Raw genomic sequence first — 21,796 nt, 5'->3', positions numbered from 1 at the left:
CTGTATAGAAAACTGTGGGTATCTAGGTATAAGATTTTTGTTACTGTGCATTATTTCTCATGCTCTGAATCATTTTGTAGATTAACTATTTTAACCATTCTTAATAATTACCAATGATTTCAATACCATTTGTTACAACATAATTATTGGATTATTAAATTAATCAAGATTTAATTTCCACACATTTTTCCCATGCTATATGATATTTATCCCTTTTTAAAATGTTTTCTATTGCTGTTATTATTTTTCCTTGTAATTCTTTCATTAGGCTCTTCAGTTGCAAAGTTTACATAAATGTTTCTGCTATCCTTTCCTTTCTCAAACTATCAAATTTCTGTACTTAGTAACAATGGTCCAATCTTAATCCACTCCATCTCCAAACCCACACTTTTTTTATTGTTTCACAGTTAACATGGTAAAGTTAATATTTCTTGACTAAAGGACACAGAGTTATTCCTTTGTGAGGAAAAAAAATGTAATGACATTTATAATCTTTGAATGATGGTAGATAATTCAAAATAAGTAGAAGATAGGTGATTTATGTTTATTCCTTATTTCATTTAGAACTCCAGCCTTAAAGAGAGGCTCTGGGGAAGAAGAGGAAATTGATATACTAGAACTTCTCAAAAATGTTGATCCTAAGGAATATGAAAAATACGCCCGCATGTACGGAATCACCGACTTCCGCGGTCTTCTTCAAGCATTTGAACTGCTAAAGCAAAGTCAAGAAGAAGAGACACATAGATTGGTATGATCTTTTGTATATAGCATCATCTTTAAAAATTCCCATTTGAAACATCTAACACATGCCCTTTGAATTTACAGAACCCTATAGTTGTATGAGATTATTTAATATAACATCAGCAGCATCAAAAATGGAAGCTGAATATAATCATGCATCCTCTAATTCAAATTTTATTTCACATGTAATGATCATCCTTTTTTTTTCTCCTTAGGAAATTGAAGAAATAGAGAAGTCAGAGAAGGAAGAAAAGGAATTTGAAGAACTTGTATCATTTATTCAACAAAGGCTGTCACAGACAGAGGTAAAATAAAATATGCTGATAATCAAGTGAACAAATTATTATTGGGAATTATAATGGAAGGAGTGACTAATGCATTTTAATTCTTTATTCTCATAGCCTGTCACTCTGATCAAGGATATTGAAAATCAGACCGTTTTGAAAGATAATGATGCTGTGTTTGAAATTGACATTAAGATTAATTATCCAGAAATCAAGCTTTCATGGTACAAAGGGACTATAAAATTGGAACCCAGTGATAAATTTGAAATAAGCATTGATGGCGATCGACATACACTCAGAGTCAAAAATTGTCAACTTAAAGATCAGGGAAATTACAGATTGGTGTGTGGCCCACACATTGCTAGTGCTAAATTAACTGTAATCGGTAAGTAAAAAGAGTTTGATATTAAATAAAACAAAAACCTTGTGAAATTAACTTACTGTTGAGCATACCTGCGTGTGATGTTGAACAAAATGTGTATTGCGTCATTCTAACAGAGCCTGCTTGGGAGAGGCATCTACAGGACGTTACTTTGAAAGAAGGCCAGACTTGCACCATGACATGCCAGTTTTCTGTGCCCAATGTAAAATCTGAATGGTTCAGAAATGGCAGAATCCTTAAACCCCAAGGTAGACATAAAACAGAAGTGGAACACAAAGTCCATAAATTGACCATTGCAGATGTTCGAGCAGAAGACCAAGGGCAATACACTTGCAAATACGAAGACCTTGAGACTTCAGCAGAGCTCCGGATTGAAGGTGGGTGAAAGACTGTGCCTGGAAATCTTACAGCATAGGTCAGTGGCGAAGGGTGGGAAGGACCCCTGCAACTCTGCCATCAAACATACCGCAGAGTTCTTGTGTGTTCTCACTTCCCAACATACATTCATAGCATTCGCTCACATCTTAAAATTCATACAAAATCAAAAGGGAAATGTTCACATAAATGCCTATTATTTTGCACAGTTCTTTCTGACCAGAAGCAGATTTCAATCTAAGACATGACTTTCTAACAATTATTTCTGTTAAATTCCATATTCTTCCAAAATTCAATAATTCTTTACAATTCTACAAATTCCACAATTCTCACATCCATGATTCTGATTCCTAGAAAGAAACCTTGGAAAGGATTAGGTATCACGGTTATATATCTAGAAGATCTTAGCTAGGAGCTGATATTCTGTATAGGAATTAATTTGACTCTATCTGTATGAAACTTTAAAAATAAAATTAACAATATACGCGATGTGTGATTAGCAGCTAGTTTTCAAAAATAATTATTTTATATAAGCATCCTATACCAACCTTCTGAATCTCTGAAACAAAGTGAAATCTTAAGACTTAGGAGCAAAAATATTGATTTCCTAGTTCTTTGATTGCTTGAACTATCTGAAGTCACCCTTGGACTGTATTAAGCAACATTTAGGCTATAATAATAGTATCTACTTCCAGTTTTCAGTGCCCATTTGTAGTTGTTGAAATATAACTATATGACTTCTTATGTATAAAAGCATTCAACTTCTCTGATTTGCTTTACAATGGATACCAATGCCTAGTTATATTTTAAAGTTCAAAAATTTTAAATAGTTTTCAATTTGACGGATCCAGTTGAAACCACTTATCATTTTTTAAATAACGCATCTTTTCATATGATCCTTCCAAAAAATAAAAGCTCACCAGTGTACAGATGACATCTAATTGTTCAGGAAACTATCATACATTGAATTCTGCACTTCCTGATAAATGTTTGCAGGAGCACCTCCCCTCCAGCCCCATTCTCCTACTAAACACCCCTATCACACTCATTGGGTAAACTCCTTCGTGCATGCCCACAGGTGCTTACAAAGCAGGTTTCAGAACTCTTGGAAATGAATCTTCTGAAATGTAGAAGTGCAGATTTCCTATTGAGTTAGAAATAACTGCACGGGAAAAGTTATACAGGTCAAATAATAAATAATTCTAGATCCTGAATATCAAAATTATTTTACAGAGGAAAGAAAGAATTTCAAAGGGGAATAATTTATAGAGTAAAATTAAATTTATATTCCCTTTATTTTGAACCTCCCATTTCACTAACATTTTCAAAGTTTAATTTGACTTATGGGTTAGAAACACCAGGGCTATTGCCTTCATATAAATATTTTAAGGACTTTCAGGGACTTCTTTATGCTTTTCTACATTGATCCTATAGGGACACATTTAAGTATTGGGACAATTTTTTGTTACTGGTGCAAAGAAGTGCATTTTCTTCTTGTTTTATATTTTCAGCATTTTTCTGCTATTTTCCAATTGGATAAAAAGATGGAGACTAAATATCTGAGGGGAAAGTACAGTGACATTCTTTCCTGTATAGTCTAACTTTGAATTCTCTTTGTACTTAAACAGCTGAACCAATTCAGTTTACCAAACGCATACAGAACATTGTGGTGAGCGAGCATCAGTCTGCCACCTTCGAGTGTGAAGTGTCCTTTGATGATGCCATTGTAACATGGTACAAAGGACCAACAGAACTGACTGAGAGCCAGAAATACAACTTTAGGAATGATGGTCGCTGTCATTATATGACCATTCACAACGTGACGCCAGATGACGAAGGTAATTTAGTTAACAGTGTCTGTTTCATATATTTCTACCCTAGTAATTCTAAATAGAATACTTTTTAAGGAAAGAGACATATACAAAAATACATATTATATTTAAATAGAGAAGTGTTATTTACAAACATAGCAGAAAACAAATGTTGGATGATTATTTTCCTTAGGTGTCTATTCAGTAATTGCTCGACTGGAGCCAAGAGGTGAAGCTAGAAGCACAGCAGAGCTGTACTTAACAACTAAAGGTCAGAAAACCCCACATTAAAACCACACTGCAGCCTGAAACAAAATAGCCTGCCAAGACAATTCTAAATTCAAAAATGTTATTTTTTTTTCCTTTGCAGAAATCAAATTTGAGATGAAGCCTCCTGGTAAGTTAAAAAAAAAAAAAATCAATCCTTGTGCAATTTTGTAGATAGAAGCCAAACTAAAATGTCTAAAAATATTATCTCAATTTTTCAGTAAAATTATTCTCAGGAATAATAATACAAATGTTAGGCTTTGTGAGTGTGGGAAATTAGAGATAATAAGGTCTCATTCAATTGCTATCTAAGATCATTCCAAATGGTGTGACCATGGAACAAAAATTTTCACAGGGATTAAATTTACCTGTGTGATTGCATGTGAAACTTGCCTATGTGCTTTGTGTCTATATGTTAAATTCTGCTCTTGGAAATGACTGCCAATCAAGCACATCTAAGTTGTCTAATAAATACCTGTTTTCAATCCCTCCATGCTTATCATTAAATGCCCCTTTTCAGATATTCCTGACTCCAGAGTTCCAATCCCTACCATGCCTATCAGAGCAGTACCGCCAGAAGGTAAGATCCAGCATCAAAACACCTGGGCTTGGAACAACAATATTCTATCACAAGGAAATTCTCAATGCTGAACTATAGCAGAGAGCCAGAACAGATCCTTTCATGTTGTATTCTTCACTGTGTAATTAAAAATCAAAGCAAAAGAGTAGTGACAATTATAAATATGTGCTATTTTTATTTTCTCTGATTGATGATTGGTACTATAACACCTTTGAAATACTGAAAGACATTCATGAGACTTTGTTAGCTTCACACAAAATGGGAAACCAAACCACATAACTGATGATGGCATCTGTTTTGTGTGTGTGTGTGTGTGTGTTTTTTTCAGAAATCCCTCCTAAGGTTGTTCCTCCTATCCCTGTGTTGCTCCCATCACCTGAGGAAAAGAAACCACCAGCAAAACGTATTGAAGGTATTATATGTTATATACATAAACGTCAAAATACAGAATTTACCTGTTGCAGACCTGGAAATGTTGTTTAATGCAACACGTTGGCCCTCTAGTGGTCAGCAGGTTGAATTGTCTTTCAAAATGTAAATTACGTGCTCTTAAGTATTAACTAGGTAATGGCGTATAAAACATGTGCCTAAAGTCCGAAAATCATCAGAAAGACCAAATACGATGCTTAACATTAAAATATTTTATTTTAATAGAATAACTTAAACATTAATGCAAACTTATTTCGTGTATTATGTTTTTCTACTGCACATAACAATAAAATAGTGCAAACGATTTCTAGTGAAACCTATGGAAATAAACCATATTAGTTTAGTCAAGTTGCAAATTATAGTTTGTGTTGTTTTCTCAATTACAATGTTAAATACTCTTTAAATTTACTATTTTGCTACAAACATGATTTAAAATATCGTTGGTACATTTGATTTTTTTTTTTTAAATTAAGGAATGAGCTCACCAATAAGGAGCTTTTGAGTGTGTCAGGGACTTGCCCCACTCAAATATTTCAATAGATAAATTGTAATAGTAGTCCCCCAAAACTGCTGGACTAGATCAGTCAACAGACTGCTTGGGGCTTTCTAGAGTTCTGGGGAGTTCAGAATTGCTGTAAGAGTTCTTCCAGCAGCATCGGGAAAAAATTCTACATGTCAAAGTCCCATGTTCCCATAGCCAAGCCACTACTGCTAGAGTAGTTTTCAGGGTCTAATGTGCTAGTCCCGTCATATTTACTACAATTGGTGTCAAAAGCTTGAGCTATTTTTCAGCCAGCCTCAGGAGAAATTCAGTTAAAAAAAAAAAAAACTTTCAGTTTTGTGAATAATACAATCTCAATAACAAAGAAAAGCATTTTTATAATTTATGTGAACATAGTTCAATATATTTCATCTACTTCTGATAGCAGAGAGGAACAAAAATAAAAAATCATAAATAAGATTTCCATTTATGTTTATTGTCACAAATAATCACTTATCTGAATGAAGGATTTGTTCTTTGAGTGTTACTGTCAAATGGCTATGTTTGAGTACCCACTGGGAAATTGAGACATTGAGTCATATTTTGAATATTAAAAACAGTGTTATTTATTCATGAATACTAGCAGCCATAATCAAGTTATGATTAGGGCCATGATCAAGCTGTAAAATAATATCAGTAACAACAAAGGAAAACTTCCACAATATTTTACAAACAGAACTTTAGTTTTACTAATTCACATATTATTATTGTTCTTCCTGACAAATTTAAAGTGTTCTTACCTAAGTGAAACAAAAATGAAAATGTGTACTTTTCCTATTTATGATATCATTTAGGTTCTTTCTCGATGTTTTGGAAAATTTTAACTCTAAACAGGCATAAAATCAGTGAAGGTGTAAGATCACCCTACATAGTCCATCTCCCTCCAAATTTTATTTTTTTGCACTCTAGTCCAAGATCTTTCTGAAACAGGTATCTTGCAATAATGTGCAGAGTCTATCGTTACCATCAAAACATGTGAAAATGTATCTCAAGAAACCTCCTCGTTTCCTAAAAACATTTTGGTTATTTACATCTGACATCATATTTTTTAGTGACCAAAAAAGCTGTGAAGAAAGATACCAAAAAAGTTGTCACAAAGCCCAAAGAAGAGGCACCACCACCTAAAGGTATTGTAATTAATGAATCAAAACTCGGCCTTTCTGCTTTTCTTTTGATTAAAAATTTTAAATCCCAAGTACTGGAAGGTGCAGGAGGATAAGAGTTTGAGTTCACAACATGGTACCTATTCCTTCACTTACCCTCACTGTTCCTTGACTCAGTCCTCACTTTGTCTTTCTCTGCCCTGTTCTCCAGTACCTGTGTTTGTCCATGGCACCCAATGGCAACACCAGATAATTCTTGTTATGTCTGGATGGTGATTTAAAGAAGGCACTGCCCTCTAGTCCAATAGATGGTCCTGATCAAGCCACAGCAATAAAAAGGCTGATGCTCATTTCAGGCGGCTGCTGCAGCCCAACTCAGCATCCTTCTTGGCTCCCCTGAATAGATGGCAGTATGTGCAGGGAAAAAAAATAAAGCAATTCGAAGGAAGATCACTTTAATTACTTGAATTTTTATTATATCTTGGAATGTTTTTAGGAAGAAGATAGGGAAACTAAATTTAAGCAAATAGGCAAATTTATTTGCCCATGTGGGTAAGTTTATTTACCCGTCTGACTAAGATTAAGTACAGCAACCTCCTAAAAGAAGAAGAATCCAGGAGCACGGGTCACCATTCATGAGACTTGCTTCTCCGTGGTCATTTGTGAAATGTTATGGAATAAAATGAAGCTCAAAAAGCGTGGATAGTTCCTAAATTTACAGTTAATCATTGAAAAAAATAAACATGCCTTATTTTTTAGCATTAGACATACCGAGTCTTCTCGTTTTGTGTTAAATTATTTTAAATCAACCTAATCTAGAATAAAACTTTAGATTTCCTGCATTTTCATTAATTGCATAACATTTCTGATGAGCTAAATTTGGAAATTATGAAAGCATTTGGTATATTAGTAACAGTTACAGGTTTGAAAAATGCATAATCTAAAAATTCATATGTATTTTATATTTTTTAAGCCCCAGAGGTTGTCAAGAAGCCCCCACCTCCTACTGCCTTAATTCCAGCAAAAGGTAAATAAAAGCAAATTATTAAATATTTTTATTCTATTTACTTCTGAGATTTGCATCTCAGCTATGTATTCTTATTTTTACATATGAGGCTTCCAGCTTCTTGTAAAGTTGTAGAGTCTCCTCCAATGTATTAACACTAGCATTAGAAATGATGCCTACTTCTTACTGCACCAATCCCAGCAAAGGAAACCCAGGAAGATGTTTATGCAGCCTGAGTGCAATAGACACAGGGACATAAGTGGTGAGGGCTAAAGAGGGGAGGGCTAAAGAGGATCGTATACATTACCTATAGGATCCTGAACATTTGTTAGCTACAATTCTTGTTTCAATTGTAGCTAACAAATGTTCAGGATCCTATATGTAATGTTAGCCTTAAAGATTTTTTTAAATTGTACAAAAGCAATTAATTGATTTGGTTATATAATTTTAAATGTTATCTTTATTAACTGGCTAACGTCATATTTGATCGTCAAAAATGTAGCTTTAAAATGAGGAATGTTTTTGAAAGAATAGTTAGAAATTTAAGTGGAAGCTAACTGCAACAATGTTAAATATAAATTCCATAAAATGATTAAATATTAAAATATTTCATGTGAACAAACTAAGAGTTTTGTAAACTGGAGCCCCCATAAAACAATGGAACACGTGTCATTTGATAATATTTACTGAATGCCATTTTGTGCACACTGGAAAAATCCCCAAATTAACAGTGTATCATTATAGTCCTGATAGTGTTCAATAGTTAACATAATTTAAATGAAACCTACACAAACAAAACATAAATTATCAATATAATACTGATCTAATACTTGCTTTTCATTTAATAAAGTAATTGTATGGGTATAATTAATTTTCTAATATTACCATTGATTTATTTATTTTAGCTCCTGAAATTATTGATGTATCCTCCAAGGCTGAAGAAGTGAAAATAACGACCATAACTAGAAAGAAAGAGGTTCAGCAACAAAAAGAAGCTGTGTATGAGAAAAAGGAAGCCGTCTACGAGGAGAAGAAAGTTTACATAGAACCTTTGGAAGAACCTTATGATGAACTGGAAGTAGAACCATACACAGAGCCATTTGAAGAACCTTATTATGAAGAACCAGATGAAGACTATGAGGAGACCCAAGTAGAAGCTAAAAGGGAAGTTCACGAGGAATGGGAGGAAGATTTTGAAGAAGGGCAAGAATACTATGAAAGGGAAGAAGGTTATGATGAAGGGGAGGAAGAGTGGGAGGAAACTTACAGAGAAAAAGAAGTAATTCAAGTTCAAAAAGAGGTTTATGAAGGTATGATTAATTGGGTGATCCTTTTCCTCTTTTCCTCATTTTTACTCAGTTCATTATGTTTTCCATGTTATTAACCTGATTTGCAATGGATGCAGAGAAAACAACATTTCCATTTTTTAAGATAGAAATCTTTAGAAGCAATCTTTAAAAGAGTCGTTTTCTTCAGTTACTTTCATGCTTTGACATTATAAATTGAATCACCTAGTGCTATGACTAAGACTAAATTCCAAGAACTATTTTCTAAAGCAGAATTCAAGTTTTACTTTCACTGCCTTGCTGCATCTCTGCTTGATCCTGCTTCTAAATCCAGCATGAAGAATCACGTTAGCAATAAAGATCCCAAATATAATACTGTACACAGTTATACATTATTCTTAACTTATTTCATTTGCAATGTATGCAACCTATTAGAACTTACCTATTTAAGCATCCTTTTTTATTCCTGTGTTTTCACTAAAGAATCACATGAGAGAAAAATTCCAGCAAAGGTACCTGAAGAGAAAAAAGCACCACCTCCTAAAGGTATGTAATTGGAATGATTTAAGTAGATGAGAACATCAACATCATTATCATGGCTTGTTTGGCAAAGATGAATAAATCACCAGTTCAATCCAATAGGCACAACTTCTTCTCTAAGCTTTACTGTGTTAATGAATTCTTTCTAAGAATATTTATGTAATTCATTTAATGCAAAAATTTGAAAGATGATAAAAAGATTGTTACGGTAAATATAAAATAAAATATAACCAAAATACTTGAAGTACAGAAACTTGTACTTACACTTCAGAGCACCAAACTTGTCTCTCTCTAAAAATAATTACACACATATATATACATATATATGTATGTATGTATACAAATATATATAGAGAGAGACTATTTTAATAGAAATTCTAAAACTGCTGCAATTTCTTTAAAATACTTGCAGTTGTAAAGAAGCCAGTAGTTGAAAAAATCGAAAAGACTTCTCGAAGAATGGAGGAAGAAAGAGTTCAAGTCACCAAAGGTATTATCATTTGAAACATTTCTAGTACCATGTACACAAATGATCTGTTTACTAATATATATTCACATGTTAGTTATTTATGTAAGTCATCTAAACTAAGATATTTTAAAGCTTTGTGCAAAGCAGTATTCTTCACAATACAAATATATTTGTACATATTTTTTAAGTACCTGAAGTTTCCAAGAAGATTGTTCCACAAAAACCTTCTCGGACTCCAGTGCAGGAAGAAGTTGTTGAAGTGAAAGGTATACATCTTTGTCTTTCAACTACAAGTTTTAAACCCTTTTTAATGTATATGGGTATGAGTACATGTATTACTAAATAATTCACAAATCTGGACCACCAAAATTAAGACATTCATATATAATATACATTTCATGTTGAGTTACACGTATGTATAATTTAAATAAATAATAACATTCTATAGCTTTGTCTCTAGTTTTGCTTTAAAATTACATTTTTTTTAATTTAAGGAAGGCTCTATGTTTAATGAGTAATCTTCTAACTTTACCATGCAATGCATTCCATTGCGTAGAATATTTCCCATCCTCTCATTTATATGAATAGACCCTAACAGATTTGGAAAAGCACCACATTACATGTGAAGAAGTTGTGTCTATTTGATTCCCATGTTTGATAAAGTCTGCATGGGTGTTTGTCCTTATAAATCAAAACATGAATTGTTTTCTTGTAAACACTGAATTTGTTCTCAGGCTATCATATTAACCCACTCACTCTAAAGACTTAACTATAATGTATGATTTATGCATTTAATCTGATGTCTTGTCCTAGAAAAATAAATGCTAATGTGAAATACTCTCTTTAAAGTACCAGCTGTGCATACAAAGAAGACGGTTATTTCAGAAGAAAAGATGTTCTTTGCTTCTCACACAGAGGAGGAAGTGTCAGTCACAGGTATAAAACAAATTTGCATTTAGGGGCTCAAATAGAAGGGCTTTCGATGGATTTTTTTATCCCTCTTCTTCTTATCTAATTTGTGATTATGGAGGCATCTCTGTCTCCTTGTAATTCTTTGTCATCTTTTCATTTCATATTTGTATCTGTTTTAATTTATATTTCAATATTCTTTGTAAATCACAATTACCATTCACAGTATGGCATGCCTATAATTAAAATTGTACATTTTTTCAAGTCCCTGAGGTACAAAAGAAAACTGTTACCGAAGAGAAAATTCATGTTGCTGTTTCCAAAAAGACTGAACCTCCACCTAAAGGTATTAATGATTCATTCTAAGTTTAAAATCTTTTAAAAGTTCCATAGTAAATATCTGAATATGATAATATTAAATAATAGGTTTAGCCACATAATCAGCAGACCTATACTATAGCCACTATGTACAAAGGACATCATAGGGGACATCATGGAGGGTACAGGAAAGAGGAATGAAAATTACTGGAGGTTCTTTACTGCTTCAGAGAGCTTACAATCTAGTAACCAGCTATCTTTGGAAATAGAAATACAGTGTCCTGGTGCCAGCTCACACCAACTCACCAGAACTGATGGTTAAATTCTCAGAAATTTTGCTCCCCAGTGTTTAACACTTCCATGATTCAGAGTTAAATTATATAAACTCACAATTAAAGAAATTATATTTAAAACTATGATAATAAATACTCAACACTCATTACTTCCTATTTTACTGCCCTTTACTATTATCTATACTTCTGAGGTTGTTTACATTCATTGAATCTGTGTGGAAAGACTAGATAATAGTGTGCTACTGTTCACCTCTTCCCAACTCTGTGACAATGAAGTCATGGTTAATAGCCAAGGTGGGAGTATTTAACACCACCATCCCCACCCCCCAACTCCCCTCCGCCACCCCCACCAACCCCAGTCAAATCGTTGAACATTTAGGATACTACTAAAAATATTTAAGATAATCTAATGCAGCTGTTCTAATGCAGCTGTTTTATAAAAACTAAGTTTCTAAAAATGGTATCTGAGGAACAGGAACTAGTACCTCTGAGGAAACGGTGCCCCGACTTCTTCCTAGGAAAGTGGAGGCACCTATATTTAAAGGTGAATAAGTCACGAAGTTTTCTAGTTAGCCATTTGTCCATTTTTCTTTACGCTTGTTCCTAACACATAATTTTCTTGCATTCAGTTGATATAAGACAGAACTGTCTACTCTTTATTTTAATTCTAAGTCTGGCAAGACTATATACCTTGTGGTCACAATTTCTCAAAAGCAGCGCATTTATTTTTAAAGTGTCCGCACCACCTAAGAAAATAGTCCCAGAAGAAATGGTTCCTGTTCATGAATTACATTTTTGAAAAAATTTCTTAGTGTCTGTCTTCTTATATCTTTTTCTGTGAGATCTGTGTATTAACAAAATACCATCTGCAATATAATTAACTCTGTGTATATTGATCTCATTAATCTGTGATAATGTGTGTTATACAAGCATCAGTAACATTTATAGACTCGAGACCGTGCTAATTGGGTCTTTGTCCACTTCATGTAATGTGTGTAATGTCTCTATGGTATTGATATATTTGGCATACATTTCCATCACAAGTAGGGCATATTCAATTACTTCCTAAATTCTTACACTCTTACTGAGGATTTATGTTTTTATGTAATCTTAAATGTCTCAGTAGGAGACTAGAATTCTCAACATTGTTTCAACAATGGTATCTTTAGTTCCTGAAGTTCCCAAGAAACCTGTGCCAGAGGAGAAAAAGCCTATTCCTGTACCCAAGAAGGAACCTGCCGCTCCCCCAAAAGGTACACCAGACTGATTATGTATTACCCTTTGCCCCAAATGCCAGGCCTTTGCTCGTATGGTCTTCATATGTATGTACTAAACTGTCTTTCTATTTTGTCTTTTATTTGCCGCTTGTGCTTTTCATTTGTTTGTCAGTTTCAGTGGCCGTACTCTTGACATAGATTATTTATAATACTGAACATTCCAAAGGTACCACCAAAAACTGTTTTTAAAAGAAGTAATTATGTCAGATTGTTGTCTTAAATTTTTAATATCTTCCCTCTCTTAAAGAAGAAATATTTGTGAAACTCATTTGCTACAGGCATGTTTCAGATAAATTCTTTTACTCCTTCTATCTGTGACTTTTTCTTAATAAAAAAACACTATTCATGAGTTTTGACAAGGTGCAAAGACTGACAACTGGAGAGTTTTTGGCAGAACAGAATGTTAACTAGATAAAAATGTACACAGTGCTGCTAGTAATTGCCACTCTTCTGGGAGTCAATGATGCCGAGTTTTGAAGAGTTGGAAACATCGATTTTTGACACTTACTTTCACCGTGTTTCTTGAGACATTAATTGAACATCAATATTTGCCATAAATGTTGCAATTATCTAATTAGCTAGTCAGGGGACCTTTCATATCGATATGTTTGCATTCAAATGTGCTAATCCCTCGCTTTGGTTATCCGAATTTGGTAGGGGTTTGTTTGTTTGTTTGTTTGTTTGTTTGTTTTTGGTGATAAAAGACACCACTTTATGGAGACAATGAAGCTAGAAACTGCACACATCTGGTCAGTTATAGAGAGATTCAGCAAGAATTCAACATCATCCAATTTAGAAGAAACCAGGCGTACTGAAATCATACATTTTAAGTAGTGTTCCCTGTTACCTGACTTACTAATGTCTGCATTTTCTTTCTAAATCGAATCTGCTTCTCACTCAAACTTTTGGCTCTTTCAATATTCTAGATATTATTCTTAATCAAATGATTTTTAAAGAGTGATTTCTTATTATCTAATCTTTAAAATATAATGAATATTTGAAAATGAAGTTTATAATGGAAAGGCCCTATTAGTAAAATCAATAGTAATACCAAAGCCACTTGTTCACTCCTAAACAAGATACAGAGGCATGTCAGTGTCTAAATAAATAAATACACATAGTGACATAAATATGTATAAACATTCCATGTATATATAACACAACATACACACACATAGTGTATATCTATATAATTACATCAAGGTGTCACAAATGCAAGTGTAAAGATGCAGGAGTTACAAAAACTGCTAATATCCTACTTAAAATTGGAATAATTATTGCCAATAATGTTTGCTATTAAAATACACCTGCCAATTAACATTAACATCAACATTTAGAATAAATAAATTATACCCATTGTAAACATTTGTTGGGTCAGAGACCCTGTTGAAAACTATGAAGCCTCTTAGAGAAAAGGACATATGCACATACCCACAAAATTTTGCACACAGAACTCCCCCAAATCATTGACACACGGGTATCAGATTGAGAAGCCAACTCTAGAATAATAGTGTTTCTTGAATTTTGTATATACTATAAGGGCACCAAAAAAAAAAATCAGAAAAGAAATGAAAAAAATGGTAACATAGACACAAAATATTCTAAAGACTTCTTATTCGTGGTCTAAGATAGTCTTAGATCAATTAAACCCATTGTGATTCCACTTCTCAATACACAGCATAAAGAGATTTTTCTATATACGATATCCACATTCCATTTTGGTTGTATAATTGCTGACTAATTGGTTTTTATGAAACACTTACCAATATCTAAAGAAAGAATGTATTCTGTTCACATTCTTCAGTGTATTGAACTTATTTTTAATTTGCCTAAATGCCTCTGTAACGTCACTTGGGACATTTATCACATTGTGACCTTTATAACACTATAGTTTAATTTTATTCATTATTTTGCCAAAGCATAGAAAATCTATCACAACATTAATTAACTGATTAAAGATTTCTGTATGTGCCTGTGTTCATTCATAAAAGTGATATATATCTGAACTAACATTCTGTTTTAAAAACTTTAAGTCCCAGAGGTGCCAAAGAAACCTGTCCCTGAAGAAAAGATCCCTGTTCCTGTTGCAAAGAAAAAGGAAGTTCCACCAGCTAAAGGTACAGTGACTGACTTAGTAAAAAATATAATTTTAAAAAAAAGACAAAAACCGGCCTGTTATACGATTTGAGTACAAACCATTTTTGTGTTCAATTATCCGTTAATTTAGTTAGTTTAATTCAAAAATGAATGTTTTATGGTGTGAGCAGGAATTCAACAAAAGTGTGTGTCCGCCTGCCTGCTTTCTTAAAAAATTACTGTACATTAGCTACTTTGGAAAATATAAAGTCAATTCTAAAAATTAATGTCTTTTCAAGTTCCTGAAGTACAGAAGAGGATTGTCACAGAAGAAAAAATAACTATTGTTACTCAAAGAGAGGAATCTCCACCACCAGCAGGTACTTAATTCTTTCTCCATGAAATAACCTTGTCTTTCCTTCAAGCTTCTTTAATTGCATGTCTTCTTTAATGAGCCTGCCATTGCCATGTTGCTCATTTATTTGCCTTTCTGAGAATTTTAAAATCAAATACTATCCTTTAAGTGCCAGAAATACCAAAGAAGAAAGTTCCTGAAGAAAAAAGACCTATTCCTCGGAAAGAGGAGGAAGTTCCACCACCTAAAGGTATTGTCTCTCCATCTTTCCAAGAACAATCTTTAGAATATTATGTTCTGAGGCAAATGATGATTTTGTTAGTTTTGTGATATGCGTGCATTGTGGGTATATATCTGTGTTATGTGTTGGCCTTTGATGAGATAACATTGAAGTTCTAAAAGAGCATAATGTTTTTAAAGTGCCATCGCTGCCTAAGAAACCTGTCCCAGAGGAGAAAGTCCCATTACCAGTTCTTGTCTCTAAGAAAGCTCCTCCTCCCCGAGGTACGATTTGTCTCAAGTTTCTGACAGAACTCTTTCGGCCTGTGAATTTTTGTTTTGTCCTACTTACTGTCTTTTTGTACTGATCCTGTGTCTCTCCTCTGATAGAATTTTTGTGTGTATATACTCGTGCGATGTCTTGTAACTTGTTTTCCCATTTTGCTAGTGAAAGTGTTGTATTGTAAAAACTCTTCCCCAAACTCTTGGGAGAGAATTGTTAAGATTCTTGACTCTTAAACGTCAACTTTGATGCTTTTTTTTAAAGCTGAAGTTTCTAAGAAAACTGTTGTAGAAGAGAAAAGATTTGTTGCTGGAGAAAAACTATCTGTTGCAGTTCCTCAAAGAATGGAGGTCACACAGCATGAAGGTATATAATCCAAAGTGAGGGGAGAGATGAGTTTGCTCATGTGTCCTCAAAGTCTTCTTCTTCTTTCCTGATGTGGTTGTTTACTGTAGAAGTTGTCCTTATCCATGTCTACTTGTTGTAGCCTTCTGAGACTGTCTTTTGTGTCTGCATTGGTCCTGAATCAGTCTAAGAAAGGGAATAGGGTCTGAAAATGGGATCATGGTGAAAGTGGCCATACCTGGACATAATCTGAATATTCTTTTCGGTCTTGGGCTAGAATGTCCCCTCATCTTAAATCAGCTCTTTCCTTCTTGTAATGAAGAAGTACTGTGAAGCCACACCCTAAGCAGATAGAAGAACCATTATCCATCTATAGAAAACACATGGCTAGTATCAGAATTTCAGGAGGCTGAATGTAAATTAAACCTTATTTTTTAAAGTATCTGCGGAGGAGGAATGGAGTTATACAGAAGAAGAGGAAAGAGTGTCCATTTCAGTTCATAGAGAAGAAGAAAGAGAGGAGGAGGAGGAAGAAGTGGAGGTTACAGAATATGAAGGTAAACAATTCAGATAAGCTAGAGATAATCTGGAGTCTTGATGAGATATTTTCTTTCACAGTTAGTTTATCAATTAATGAAAAGTGATACAAATTCAGTGAACATCTCCTGGCCTCATTAGATGTATCTTTTGATCAAAATTCGAGATTCAGGAGCATTACTTAGAGTAAACATCCAATGTATTTCTTGTTCATTCCCTCTTACTTGGCTATATGGGGGAAAAAATGGCTCAATATGTATAGATAACTAATGGCACATGTATCTCCATATACATTTATCCTTTCATTAGATCTTGGTTTCAGCATGGTGGATCGGCATAATCTTCACCTTGGTAGTCTAATGTCTAAAAAAGGGGTAACATAAAGCAGTGTTGATAGCACAACTCACTAATGTGTCCTGACTCACAGTTTTAAAATGAACAAGAAATTATATTGCCTTATTACAGTTCAGAAGTCAAGGCCATGTTTGAGAGTAAAGCACTGAACACATAGGGCTTTCCTATATTTCATATATGAAGAAAACAAGTGTGTAACATATTTGATTAGATTAACTTATTATTCAGGTATGTCCCCATACCTGTAATGTGAGTTCTTTATAGTTTCTTAACACGTTGCGTACGGCGGGGTTTAAATCCCTCGTGAAGATTCTCGTGATCCGTACGCAACGTGTTAAGGCTTTAACAATGAGCTTTATTTCAGTGTTGGGATACCTTTTCAATGAATTTAGATACCACTATGTTTACTGCTAAAGTACATCATTCTGGCTAAAGTTATATACCTGGAAGAACTTTCCTAAAGAAGTTCTAATATCTGTGCTTTAAAAAGAAATCAGTAAGTTCTTTAACAAATTAACTTTCTTCTCAATGAAAAGATGAACAGAACTGTGTATTTAGATGCCCTCATGTGCATCTGTGGCTAGTAAAAGGTGCCCCAGCCCTCTCCACTTGGGAGAAAAGTCCATGTGAAATCCAGTTGTGTGTTCTTAATGGAATGGTTTGGAACATCTAGACGGGACATGACTTTCCAGAAGAAGCCTACCAGTTCTGTTGTGCTTCCTGTGAGAGACCAAGATGTTGGACATAAGTCAGGAATACAATGGGTTCAAAGAGGGCCCCATCCTTCTAGAAATGTTTAGAAAAGCAAACATAACATGTACACAAGGACAGTTCTCATTGCATGAATCTTATTTCAGTTTTTGACAGTATGCATCATAAATTTCTTTTAGAACTACAGACTCTGGTTAAAAGGAGAAACATTCTATGATATTGTTAGGTTTTCATTAAGCCCAAAGATTTAAGGAAAAGCTGGTAGCCTGTTGACTTCTAGTATCAAGATATGTGTTGGTAACTAGATTTTCTTCTATTGTATAATTAACTTTATATGCCTAGGCTTTAAAATCATGTGAAGACGCCTGCTTCTTCTACCATACATGCCCCCTCCAAACTTGGGGGGGGGAGGGGAATAAGTTGTTTCCAAGTCCTCTGTAGGTTTTTCATATGTAATACAGGTCTTTTCTTTCTTATAAGCCTAGTCATAATTCCTCAAGTATATGTTTCTGCCCAGCAGCTTTCAAATCTAGAGTGGTCTGTTATTTTTGAAACTTATTTTCAAACTCTTGTGCTCATTAATTTAGTCACTAGAATTGTTTGTATGTCTTGTACGTGTCCTGTTCTTCCTGGGAATACAAGCATTATCTTTATGATACACTTGAAATTTAAATTAACAAAAACGTATTTCCCATACTCTTTATTAAGAGATATGCTTTGATGAAAATGTTCTTCTTTGGGTATTTTACATGGAAACAATCAGCGATTTGGCAAGTGTTAAATTTTTGCTATTTTAATTACTCTTTGAGTAATAAATTACAGCTAAAGTTAAACATGAAAAACACTACAACTTATCTTCTTTAAAATTGATGTCTTTAAAGTGTTGGAAGGACCTGAGGAATATGTTGTGGAAGAAAAGCTGCACTTTATTTCTAAGAGAGTGGAAGCTGAACCAGCCGAAGGTACACCGACTCTTAAATTAATTCTAACCCTATGTGTGTTTGGCTTGTCCCATTCTTTATGTTCTCTTGAGTTAATTTATTGTCTGTATTTCAAATGTGGATAAATAGCATGTCTACATAAAAAGATTTCTTACCTTTTTATTAAAAAGATATCTGGACATTTCCACAAATGTATTTTATAATCTTTTCAAGTGCCTGAGAAGCATGAGAAGAAAATTGTACCAAAACCAAAAATTCCTGCTAAAATAGAGGAGCGTCCACCAACTAAAGGTACAATTTTCTCTCAAAGAAATGTGATACCATTTGTCTTAGTAGCTATAATACTGCCTTTAGTTTGAGTAACTGCCTAAGTTTTCATCAACGTATGTGTATAAACATTTTTGCTGAATATAGTCATTAATGTTTGTGTAAATGTGTGATCTTTTCAAAGAGTGAGTTCTTTGCCCCAAAACAATGTCACTTCTTCTGTAATGCAAACTAATATTCTTAAACCTAATCTTTCTAAAGTTCCTGAAGCACCTAAGAAAATTGTGCTAGAAAAGAAAATTTCTGCCGTGGTTCCTAAAAAGGAAAAGGTGCCACCAGCTAAAGGTATATTGGGGTTTACTTCATACTCAAATAATGCCTGCCTTTTTAAACCTTACATTGATACATTCTTCAAAATTTATAACATTAACAAGAAAATAAATGTGCCTATGTTTAGTGTTTTTCATATTGTATGTTTGACTGTGCTGCCTGATGTCTTTTAAGTGCCAGAAGAGCCAAAGAAACCAGTTCCAGAAAAAAGGGCCCCTCCAAAAGTGGCTAAGATAGAAGAACCTCCCCCTACCAAAGGTAAACAAAATCCCCCAGCACAAAAGCTAGAAACGTGTCTTGTCTTGCGTCTTCTCGCTGCTGTCTTTGGGTCACACCTTTTATATGGAGGTTATTGGTGTATGTTGGTGACAGTGGTGTATTATTGCCTTGTCTGTGGGTGAAGTGTTACTTACTTGATGTGAAGTTTATTTGTGTGTACCTTGTACACTGTTGTATTCTAAAATCACAGTACTTTCTGGCTAATAATGCTTTTTTTTTTAATTCCACTTTAAGTGATAAAACTCCCTAATCCTAAAATTATCTTTCAAGTGACTGAGAGACACATGCAAATTACCCAGGAAGAAAAAGTTCATGTTGCTGTAACTAAAAAAGAGGAACCGCCAAGAGCAAGAGGTACATGGAGTCTTTCCATATGCAGAATATTGTACTTCCCCTATTCTCTTTACCAAATACACTGGCTATGGATGTTGGTTGTTGTCGTTAGTATAGGTGCCGTTTTATGTTTGAAATAATGAAAATGTCAAGTCTTTTATGTTTGAGTTACTGTTACATGATTACCTTTCTGTGATTTGAATGAGGGAAACAATTCTTTAAAGTGAAATCTGTCTTTAAAGTGCCTGAGGAACCCAAGAGAGCTGTTCCAGAAGAAAGAGTTCTAAAACTCAAACCTAAAAAAGAGGAGGTGCCACCAGCAAAAGGTATACCAACTTTTTCAGAAATAAAAATAAGCACATAGCTATTGAAGCTAACGTAGTGGAATTGAGATTCTTAGAGAAAGTAATTTAAATATGTATTATAAAACAAGTAATATATATATGCTATTTCATATCACTTCAAAACTAAACATTTTTGATACCAGAAAGTACTCTCTCTCTCCTTTTGTTTCTAAAAAAAAAAAAAAAAAAAAAAAAAAAAGTGACGCTCCCCTCAAACATATGTAGATGCTTGCCCTTAAAATGTATTTGTCTTCTGTTATGTCTTTATTTGTCTATATGCTAAACTCATCAGCCAAAATTCTTGTTTGCGTAGCAGTCTTTGACAAAGCTTAAAATTTTTTGAGTCCTGAATTTTCTACATTGTGCCAATAGAATTTACAAAAATACCTTAGAATTAAGGTGAAGAAGCTGTTGTTTATATAACAGAAGTTTCTGTCTTGTGCTTGTTTCATAGTTATTGTTTATGCTGTCTAGTTGTCTTTTTCAACTCTCTTACAAATACTACTTGACCTTCGTAAAGTTATTCAAAGTCTTTGAGGCATTGAGTAACTTAGAAAAGAGTTTCCGTATGTATTTTAGACCATGTTTATGTCCAAGTCTATTGATTTTTCTTGCCATTTAAGTGAAAAATTTGAAAAACAAGCATAGTTATGGTCATCCCTGTCCTTGGATTCCTCATACACAATTTCTCTTACCACATATATGTTCAGAATCTTGCAATTCACTTTTAATAATTACTCTTTTTAAAGTGACTGAATTCAGGAAAACTGCTGTTAAAGAAGAAAAGATAGCCATTGAAGTTCCCAAAAGAGAACCGCGTCCTGCTAAAGGTATATTGTGCTTTGACTACATAATAAAATGAAGCATGAAACTACACAGCTCTGCCTGCTAGCTCCTAATGTGTCTCCCATCCCTTATTGGCTTATTGTTGACTAAAGGCAGGGAATCTAACATTTGAAATCATAAATAGCAAATGTACACTCTGTAAAACCTTGACCAGCAAGGGCAAGTCAGGGTCTCCCATAACCAGTGCATGAGGTCGTCACAAAGGAATGAAATCAAAGCACATTGTCACTCTCATCCTTAAATGGGCTTCAAGTAAAATGCTGCCTGTTGTCAATATTATTCTAGAGCTCACTGTAACAGAAGAGAAAAAATGGTCTTACACCCGAGAAGAAGAAACAGTTTCAGTACAACAGCAAGAGGAATATGAAGAATATGAAGAATATGATTATAAAGAATATGAGGAGTATGAACCAACAGAAGAATATGATCAATATGAAGACTATGAGGAACGTGAATTTGAACATTATGAAGAGTATAAAGAACAAGAAGAATATGTCACAGGTATGAGCAAAACTGCAAACCGGAAACCACATTAAATACATGCAAATTCCATTAGCATAGAACAAAAATTTGGATGCCCAAAGAAATTTGAAAATAACTTTATTTCCTTTGGTAAATTGAAAAAAAAATTTTTTTTCTTGGACACTTCTAGAAAAAAATCTCTGTAAACCTTAAGGTCACTGTTAGATTGGGTTTCTGGAATAATCTATTTCTCCCCTCATTTTTGCTTATACATAAAATAGTAAATGTCATTACGTTTCTTTCTAAAAAAGGTTAGGAATTTATCTTCAGGTGCCCATGATCATTCTAGTACATGATCAAAAATGTCTGAACATCTCTCATACTGAAGCTTGTTACTATCAAGCATGCGAGGCTATTGAGAAAAATACACTAGCCTCAGAGTTCTCATTATCAAAACTTGACAAAGGTAAAGACAGAGAAGGTTAATATAAGCAGCTGTGTTT

The 21,796-nt window shown here is 33.8% G+C and overlaps 1 protein-coding gene across 1 annotated transcript in view; it reads left to right on the top strand.

Annotated features, from left to right (window-relative positions):
- The window catches only part of TTN (titin), a 271,515-nt gene that overhangs the window by 103,603 nt on the left and 146,116 nt on the right, over positions 1-21,796 (top strand). The window contains exons 101-132 of the mRNA XM_088794519.1: positions 565-748; positions 957-1,046; positions 1,143-1,410; positions 1,524-1,784; positions 3,411-3,620; positions 3,787-3,864; positions 3,964-3,990; positions 4,381-4,440; positions 4,769-4,852; positions 6,463-6,537; positions 7,487-7,540; positions 8,425-8,829; positions 9,289-9,351; positions 9,758-9,835; positions 10,003-10,080; positions 10,664-10,750; positions 10,989-11,069; positions 12,504-12,587; positions 14,645-14,728; positions 14,987-15,067; positions 15,212-15,292; positions 15,463-15,546; positions 15,809-15,910; positions 16,330-16,446; positions 18,373-18,453; positions 18,646-18,723; positions 18,961-19,044; positions 19,204-19,287; positions 19,579-19,662; positions 19,884-19,967; positions 20,735-20,815; positions 21,117-21,332. Coding sequence (XP_088650645.1) covers positions 565-748; positions 957-1,046; positions 1,143-1,410; positions 1,524-1,784; positions 3,411-3,620; positions 3,787-3,864; positions 3,964-3,990; positions 4,381-4,440; positions 4,769-4,852; positions 6,463-6,537; positions 7,487-7,540; positions 8,425-8,829; positions 9,289-9,351; positions 9,758-9,835; positions 10,003-10,080; positions 10,664-10,750; positions 10,989-11,069; positions 12,504-12,587; positions 14,645-14,728; positions 14,987-15,067; positions 15,212-15,292; positions 15,463-15,546; positions 15,809-15,910; positions 16,330-16,446; positions 18,373-18,453; positions 18,646-18,723; positions 18,961-19,044; positions 19,204-19,287; positions 19,579-19,662; positions 19,884-19,967; positions 20,735-20,815; positions 21,117-21,332 — 3,608 coding nt within the window. The remainder of the gene's footprint in view (positions 1-564; positions 749-956; positions 1,047-1,142; positions 1,411-1,523; positions 1,785-3,410; positions 3,621-3,786; positions 3,865-3,963; positions 3,991-4,380; positions 4,441-4,768; positions 4,853-6,462; positions 6,538-7,486; positions 7,541-8,424; positions 8,830-9,288; positions 9,352-9,757; positions 9,836-10,002; positions 10,081-10,663; positions 10,751-10,988; positions 11,070-12,503; positions 12,588-14,644; positions 14,729-14,986; positions 15,068-15,211; positions 15,293-15,462; positions 15,547-15,808; positions 15,911-16,329; positions 16,447-18,372; positions 18,454-18,645; positions 18,724-18,960; positions 19,045-19,203; positions 19,288-19,578; positions 19,663-19,883; positions 19,968-20,734; positions 20,816-21,116; positions 21,333-21,796) is intronic.

Source organism: Rhinolophus sinicus, chromosome 17 (assembly GCF_057876585.1).
Source record: "Rhinolophus sinicus isolate RSI-liver-muscle chromosome 17, RSI-T2T, whole genome shotgun sequence".
Taxonomy (NCBI): Eukaryota; Metazoa; Chordata; class Mammalia; order Chiroptera; family Rhinolophidae; genus Rhinolophus; species Rhinolophus sinicus.
This window is presented reverse-complemented; position numbering and strand designations above follow the sequence as displayed.